This window comes from Triticum dicoccoides, chromosome 3B, assembly GCF_002162155.2.
Source record: "Triticum dicoccoides isolate Atlit2015 ecotype Zavitan chromosome 3B, WEW_v2.0, whole genome shotgun sequence".
NCBI classification, from domain to species: domain Eukaryota; kingdom Viridiplantae; phylum Streptophyta; class Magnoliopsida; order Poales; family Poaceae; genus Triticum; species Triticum dicoccoides.
The window spans coordinates 771730444-771739071 of record NC_041385.1 but is presented as its reverse complement, the minus strand read 5'-3'; the positions used below and the strand labels follow the sequence as shown (position 1 = coordinate 771739071).

The 8628-nt window shown below is 48.9% G+C and overlaps 1 protein-coding gene across 1 annotated transcript; it reads left to right on the top strand.

Annotated features, from left to right (window-relative positions):
* The first annotated feature begins 3275 nt into the window (after positions 1-3275).
* Positions 3276-5637, top strand: LOC119278406 (F-box/FBD/LRR-repeat protein At1g13570-like). Its single transcript, XM_037559758.1, has 3 exons — positions 3276-4457; positions 4539-4673; positions 5009-5637. Exons 1-3 carry the CDS (start codon positions 3384-3386, stop codon positions 5429-5431), a joined length of 1632 nt encoding a protein of 543 aa, XP_037415655.1. The 5' UTR covers positions 3276-3383; the 3' UTR covers positions 5432-5637.
* Positions 5638-8628: the final 2991 nt, after the last annotated feature.

Genomic DNA, 8628 nt, shown 5'->3' with positions numbered 1-8628 from the left:
CCCTCTCCCCTCCCCGACGCCCACCAGATCCACACCCACCGCCGCCCCTGCCGCCCGGCGCCGCCCCCGCCACCCGCTGCCCGGCGTCGCCCAGCCACCCGCCGCCGTCCGGTGCCGCTCCAAAGGTACCACAGGTGTCTCCAAAGGTACATGTTGGGTTGGCGTATTTCGAGATTAGGTTTTGTCACTCCGATTGTCGGAAAGGTATCTCTGGGCCCTCTCGGTAATGCACATCACTATAAGCCTTGCAAGCAATGTAACTAATGAGTTAGTTACGGAATGATGCATTACGTAACGAGTAAAGAGACTTACCAGTAACGAGATTGAACTAGGTATTGGATACCGACGATCGAATCTCGGGCAAGTAACATACCGATGACAAAGGGAACAACGGTTGTTATGCGGTTTGACCGATAAAGATCTTCGTAGAATATGTGGGAGCCAATATGAGCATCCAGGTTCCGCTATTGGTTATTGACCGAGAATAGTTCTAGGTCATGTCTACATTGTTCTCGAACCCGTAGGGTTTGCACGCTTAAGGTTTTGATGATAGTTATATTATGAGTTTATGAGTTTTGATGTACCGAAGGAGTTCGGAGTCCCGGATGAGATCGGGGACATGACGAGGAGTCTCGAAATGGTCGAGACGTAAAGATCGATATATTGGACGACTATATTCGGAGTTCGGAAAGGTTCCGAGTGATTCGGGTATTTTTCGGAGTACCGGAGAGTTACGGGAATTCGCCGGGGAGTATATGGGCCTTATTGGGCCATACGGGAATAGAGGAGAGAGGCCAAAAGGAAGGAGGCCTGCGCCCCCCCTCTGGTCCGAATTGGACAAGGGGGCCGGCCCCCTTTTCCTTCTCCCTCTCCTCCTTTTTTCTTCTCCAACAAGGAAAGGAGGAGTCCTACTCCCGGTGGGAGTAGGACTCCCCCCTTGGTGCGCCTCCTCCATAGGCCGGCCGCCTCCCCCTTGCTCCTATATATATGGGGGCAGGGGCACCCCAAAGACACAACAACAATTGATCTTTGAGATCTATTAGCCGTGTGCGGTGCCCCCCTCCACCATAGTCCTCCTCGATAATATTGTAGCGGTGCTTAGGCGAAGCCCTGCGACGGTAGAACATCAAGATCGTCACCACGCCGTCATGCTGACGGAACTTTCCCTCGACACTCGGCTGGATCGGAGTTCGAGGGACGTCATCGAGCTGAACATGTGCTAGAACTCGGAGGTGCCGTAGTTTCGGTGCTTGATCGGTCGGGCTGTGAAGACGTACGACTACATCAACCGCGTTGTTTTAACGCTTCTGCTTTCGGTCTACAAGGGTATGTAGATTACACTTTCCCCTCTCGTTGCTATGCATCACCATGATCTTGCGTGTGCGTAGGATTTCTTTTTTGAAATTACTACGTTCCCCAACACAACCAACCCTAATGTCACCTAGATACTCCAATGTCACAACGAGTATCCGTGAGTTGATTATACGATATGCATCAAACAATTTCAAATTCATAATACTCAATCCAACACAAAGAACCTCAAAGAGTGCCCCAAGATTTCTACCAGAGAAACAAAGACGAGAGCGTGCATCAACCGCTATGCATAGATTACCCCAATGTCACCTCGGGAATCCGCGAGTTGAGTGCCGAAACACATATCATGTGAATCAATATGATACCCCATTGTCACCACGGGTATTCATAGCAAAACATACATCAAGTGCTCTCAAATCCATAAAAGTATTCAATCCGATAAAATGAAATCTCAAAGGGAAAACTCAATTCACAACGAGATAGAGAGGGGAAAACACCATATGATCCAACTATATTAAAAAAGCACGTGATACATCAAGATCGTGACATCTCAGGAACATGAGAGAGAGAGAGATTAAACACATAGCTACTGGTACAAACCCTCAGTCCTGAGGGTGGACTACTCCCTCCTCATCATGGTGGCCGCTGGGATGTTGAAGATGGCCATGGGTGATGGTTTTCCCCTCCGACGGAGTGCCGAAACGGGGTCTAGATTGGGTTTTTTGTGGCTACAGAGGCTTGCGGCGGCAGAACTTTTGATCTAGGGTTATCCCCAGGGTTTTTGGAATATTTAGCAATTTATAGGGCGAAGAGGCGGAAACCCACCGTAACCGGGAACTCCCCGGTATTTTCCTCGCCCTCGTTTCTACCATGATTTTTTCCGTCATGGTCGGCCCAAAGAATGTCATACAACTGCGTCTCCGGCCCGCCCATGACGAAAAGCTCAATTTCTGTCATGATTTTTTATCATAGAAGTAGGATCCCACCACATCTATGATGATACGTGTTTTTGTCACAATTATCGTCATAGAAGTGTCATAAGCATGACAGAAAAAAATCTTTCGGGCCAAAATGTCACGGATGTGTCTTTTTTTGTAGTGATGGTGGCGCGGGATACGACGACCCATACGCTGGGGGTTGTGGTGAAGCCGCACTTCTACAAGACGATGGAGAAGAAGCACCCCTCGACATGTAGAAGCAGGAGCTCTGAGTTCCAGGGCTTCCTCGCGCATGTCCTCTTCGTCATGCTTCTTCTCCCATGCATCACCACCATAGCCACGATAGTGACAACAACAACCATAGCCATGACAAGCAGTGGCGGAGACAGGCCCCAGGCAGCCCGGGCAGCTGCCTGGGGCGTGAGCGCAGGTTGCTTCGTTGACTGTAGCGTTACTGTACCTACAGTAGCTACAGTTAACGAAGGCTGCCTGGGTCGCTGCCGATTCCTAGCGTCGCCGCTGATGACAAGCAGCAACTCAAAGATCCCATCGGTGCCTCCGTCCATGGCGCCCTCCATGCAGGCCGCTCCTGCATCCATCCTCTTTGCATAGAAGGGGAAGAGCTCCATCAACAACTAGCAGTAGCAGCACATCAGGTTCGTCCCTGGACGCTCACTTCCCGCAAATTTTGACGCGGTTTACACATAGTGCATGGTAAACTAATCGACCAAACTTGTATGTCCAAGTTTATACATCAAACTGCAAATTATGTGATGTGATTGCTACTTGACCAAAATGTGATGCATTTTACGCATAGTTCATGGCAAACTATGTGATGTGATGCTATGACCAAATTTGTATGTCCTTACACATAGTTCATGTGCAAACTATGTCATGTGATTGCTATTTTATTTATTGTTTTGAGAAAATGATGTGATTGCAAACTAATGTATGTGCAAACTAATCAACATTTGCATAGAAGCTGTTCATGGGCCGAGGAGATGCCTGCTTCCGACATTTGGCCCAACATTCTGCTCACCACCACCACTCACTCCAACAGCGCCGCCTCCATTCCCATTGCTCCCCATACCAAACCCTCGCCGTCACCTCCCTCCCCCTCCACCGGCGGCCATGGAGACGGACCCGCGAGTGATCATCGGCCCCTCCGGGAGCGTCTCTAGGAGCGATATGCGTGCCGACCTTGAGCGCCGCGGCCAGGACCCTGAGTCGCTGGATCTCGGCACCAACATGATGCTCCACATCCTGTACGGCTACCTCCCGAAGCCGCCCGTCTCCCCCACCGCCACCATCTCGCTCGCCGGCGCTTCCAGGGTCCCCGACGGCGTCGACCGCATCAGCCGCCTCCCCGACGTGGTCCTCCTCGACATCATCTCCCGCCTCCCCGCCAAGGACGCCGCGCGCACCGCCGCCCTCGCCTCGAGCTGGCGCCCGCTCTGGCGCTCGGCTCCCCTTACTCTTGTCGACAGCCACCTGCTTCCGGACGGCGGCGCGTCCGGGCCTCTCATCATCGGCGCTCCCTCTCCCCGCGCCGTCACCGCCGCCGTGGCCAGCGCCCTCGCGGCGCATCCGGGGCCCTTCCGCTGCGTCCACCTTACCTGCAGCACGATGGAGGAGCACCGGGGCGAGCTATCGCGCTGGCTCGACATCCTCGTCGCCAAGGGGGTCAAAGAACTCGTCTTTGTCAACCGCCCTTGGCCGATGGACCTGCGCCTCCCCGCCACGCTCTTCAGCTGCGCCGCCCTCACCCGCCTCTATCTCGGCGTCTGGAGGCTCCCGGACACCACAGCCGTACCGCGCGGCGCCAGATTCCCCAACCTCCTGGAGCTCGGCCTCTGCATGAATGTCATGGAGGACCGTGATCTAGCCTTCATGCTGGAAAGAAGCCCCGTCCTGGAGTTTCTCCTTATCATGTGGAGCCAAACCGGAGTGCGCCTCCGCCTCGTCAGCCAAAGCCTGCGGTGTCTTCAACTGGCCCTTACCTGCTTGCAGTACATCGACGTGGTGGATGCCCCTCGCCTCGAGAGGCTCTTCCAATGGGAAACTGTTCCCAGGGCCGAGCCCACTCCCCCCGGCAACAAGAAACGCCCTTCCTGGATCAAGATTGGCCATGCACCCAACCTGCGTGTGCTGGGATACCTTGAGCCAGGAGGGCAGGAATTGGGGATTAGCAACACCATCATAGTGGTATGCCAATTTGATTTGCATGTCTGTACCTATGTAAATTGATAATGCCAATTAGTTTATCTGTCCTTGGGCGCATTGCAGGCTGGGAACAAGGAGAACATTGTCCCTAGTGTCCAGATTTTGGCCATGGTGGTGCAGTTCGGTGTCCGCAGCACTGTGAAGAAAGTGCCTGGCTTCCTCAGATGCTTCCCAAACCTGGAGACGCTCCATGTCCATGTAAAATTGGTCAACTTTTATTTTTTGCGCTGAAAACGGGAACTTTATTGATTAGTTAATAGAGATACAATCTGCAGCTAATAACATTGATACACTCTCTGGGACATCCTGAAACCACAGTTCGGTTAACTTAACTAGACACACTTGCTGCATTGGCAATTTTGCAATACTAGTGGCTATGGTATATCTAGCATGGTCATAATTGATTGTATATCTAGCATGGTCAAGAGCTGTGAATAAGTTAGTTTTATGATTGATTGCCTGCTGCTGCTGCATTTTAAGATTATATGTATCTATCATCCAACTATGTATGCACTGATTGATTAAATTTGCAGTCCCCCACCTTATCTGGAGAGCCCACTGGCAAGGTGAATCTCAAGTTCTGGCAGGAGGATGGTCCCATCAAATGCGTCCTTCAGAGCTTGAAGAAGGTGTTCTTCTATGAGTTCCGAGGGTCGAGAAGCGAGGTTGCTTTCCTCAAGTTCATCGCGGAGACAGGGCGGGTGCTGGAGCAGATGGTGGTCGTGGTTGCTGTGGAATGTTTCTCTCTGGGGGATGATGGTGTGAATGCCAAGCTGAAGCCTCTGACGGGTGCGAAATGGAACAGCAAAGCTTGCCAACTAGAGCTCTTCAAGAGCCCGCGCACTGGCGGGGGAGGTCCTGCTTACAGCACCAAGATAGCTTCTTATTTTGGGTTTGCCGACCCTTTTGATCTCCAGTACTACTACAAAGCAGAAAGGATCATCCATGTAAGTTAAGTTTGTATCTCTTGTGCAAGACCACTGGTAAGCTAGACTTTTTGTGTTGTCGTAAGGTTGTCTGTGCAGCAGCTAAAAAACGTATTCGGCGAGCTGTAGAATGCATGCTTGGTAAGGTTGTTTGTGGCAAGACAAGTTCTATGTGGGATATGTTTGGACGCAACAGATCGAATTAGCCAATTGTCAGTATAGCTATCTAGTAAGTCTCTCTGGTTCGTCCAACTGCTGTTTCACATAAAACTCCTATGCATCATGTTGTTGTCAGCATGAGTGAATTTGCTGTGCATTATGCTCTCTCCTTTTTTTTTTGCTATGAATTATGTTAATCTTAGCTGGAAAGAGTGCTTACCAAAGCACATGGCCGCCTGCAACTGGGAGCAGTTTCTGCCCGATGCCGGCCAGCATGCAGTTTTGCCTGATATATAGTACTCCCTCCGTCCGGAAATACTTGTCGAAGAAATGAATGTATCTAGACATATTTTAGTTCTAGATACATCCAATTTTATCCATTTTCACGACAAGTAATTCCGGACGGAGGGAGTATATACTCTGATAGACAGACGAAGTATAGCCTGATTGATAGATACTCTGATCTCAGCTTCATGGAGTTCTTGAGTTCCCAGGTGAAGTAGCCTGATATATACTCTGATAGACAGACGAGGCTTGATCGAGTGCTTTATAGATTTATTAGCCCAAGATGAGCAGCTCATATATACTACTCCCTCTGCCTCATAATGTAAGACGCTTTTTGATGGGACGGAGGGAGTAGTAGATTCTGTTGCTAAAAGGGTGGTAATCGTCTGGCTGTGGGATATATTAGAATTCAGAGCACCCATTAGTTCTGTTAACTGTGTTGATTGGCCATCAAGGAGATCATACTATTACTACCACAAATGAACCTGCCCGTTAATTAGTTCTGTTAAGGTACTTAGCTGACATAGTACAGTACTTGCAGTAGTCGTTAATTAGGCTCTATTGAAGAAGTGCAGCTGTGGAGAGATTCAGTTATCCAATGCAGCAAACCCTAGAGAACATACTAGCTGGCTCTTGTAGCATATCAGCGATCTACACTGAAGCAAGGGATGCAACTCAGGCTGGAATTGACGACACTACACTAGTGTCAAAAAAGTCTTACATTATGGGATTATGGAACAGAGGGGGTAGAACAGAAGAAGGGCGCGAAGGCGGGAAGCCAATTGGCGCCAGCAAGTGGATGACGTGGCAGGAATTGATTTGGAGCCAAGCTTAGACTTTGTGCTGTCGCAAGGAACTGGCAGCAGCTAAAAAACCTATTTGCCGAGCTGTGTTACGCTTGCTAAGGTTGGCTGCGCCTGACCTCACATTTTTCACATGAAAAACCTCAAGTAGTACGACAAGTTTTATGTGGATAGACGCATCAGATCGAATTACGTAGTGTTGACCTTATTTTTCATTTTCTCTCTGCTTCGTCCAACTGCAATTTCACATGAAACTATGCATTATGTTGTTGTTGTGGTTGTTGCTGTCAGCATGAATGTATTTGCCATCTTTCTGTGCAGTTGTTGTTGCCAGCATGAATGGATCTGCTATGCACTATATTTTTATTTGTGCTATTCATTACTCCCTCCTTAAACTAATGTAAGAGCGTTTAGATCACTACTTTAGTGATCTAAACTTTCTTATATTAGTTTACAGAGGGAGTATGTTGATCTCAGCTGGAAAGAGTTTGTTACCAAATTATATGGCCGCCTGCAACTGGGAGCAGTTCTTCCCTGATGCCAGCCGACGTGCGTTGATGCCTCAGGATCGCCGCGGCGCTGCCCCGGGGGGCTTCCACGCGCCGCAGGCTGTAGTTTCGGCTGTCATGCTCCTGCACCCTATGCATCGCGCTGCCAGTGTGGCATTATGTAGTTCTTCAGCTTTATTAGATCGGCATAGCCCTAGCAGTTCACAGGTGAGGTGGCCTGATTTCTACTCTGATAGACAGAGGAGCTTGAGCGCTGCCTCCATATATAGATTTCTTAACCCAAGATGAGATGCGCATCTCATCGACGCCGCAGGTGAAGATGAGCAGCTCATAGAGTTTGCTGCAATTTGTACTAGGTTTTGAAACTACTTGACGTCCTAGCTTTGGCCAGGAGCATGTATCAGAATTCAGAGCAGACATCGATTCCGTTAACTGTGTTGGTTAATATGCAATCAAGCAGATCATACTAGTACAAGCAAATCAAGGATCTTTTATATGAAGGAAAAAACATACTTATACATCTCAATGTAATTTCAGGGCGAATAGTCAGCATTTGATTTGGCAACCCAACAAATGAATGCTACTCTTTTCTGCAAGAAACTGCAGTTGTTGTTTGTTGCTCATGCTCTGAAGACCACATGGCCAATCGACACTGGTCCCTCTGAACATTATGGAAGTGGTTAGGTTTTTTTTTTTTGACGGATGGAAGTGGTTAGGGTTGACACAACGAACTGGAGCACTGCCTTTGAATTTGCTTCTAAGTTATCTGGAAATGTTTGGAAGCTTTTCAATACATATGGCCCGTGACATGGCGAAGACAGGAATTCTTTCACTTCTTGGCTTTATGACCTGAACATCCAGAACTCCGAAGACTGCCTCCTCGTGGGCGATTTTAATTTCATAAGATCCGTAAGTAACAGGAATTAACCTGGAGGAGAACTAAATGATATCATGTTATTTAATGACATAATCCGCACTCAGGCACTAGTTGAAATTCCCCTAAAAGGGCGCTCATTCACCTGGAGTAATATGCAAGAGGATCTCTTGCTGGAACAACTTGATTAGGCTTTCTCTTCGAGTAATTGGGCTCTCTCGTATCCTAATGCTACGGCGATGACTCTAGGAAAAACTTGTCACCATTGAAACAAAGACCCCCAAGAGCAAAATCTTCCGCTTTGAAAACTACTGGATCAATCACTCAGGTTTTCTCGATGTGGTCGCAAACTCTTGGAACAGTCCTTGCCACGCCACAAATAGTGCTGCCATCATATATATGCAGAAAGTTGAAAAAACTGAGATATAAACTCAAGACTTGGAGTAAAGGAATTTCCCGCCTCTCAATTCTGATTCAAAACTGCAATGAGGCCCTAGTTGGGCTAGATGGGCTAACTTGCGTCCACTGTCTACCCCAGAGAAGAACTTCAGAAGGATTGTCAAAGCCCATCTCCTCACCCTCCCACAGCACCAAAAC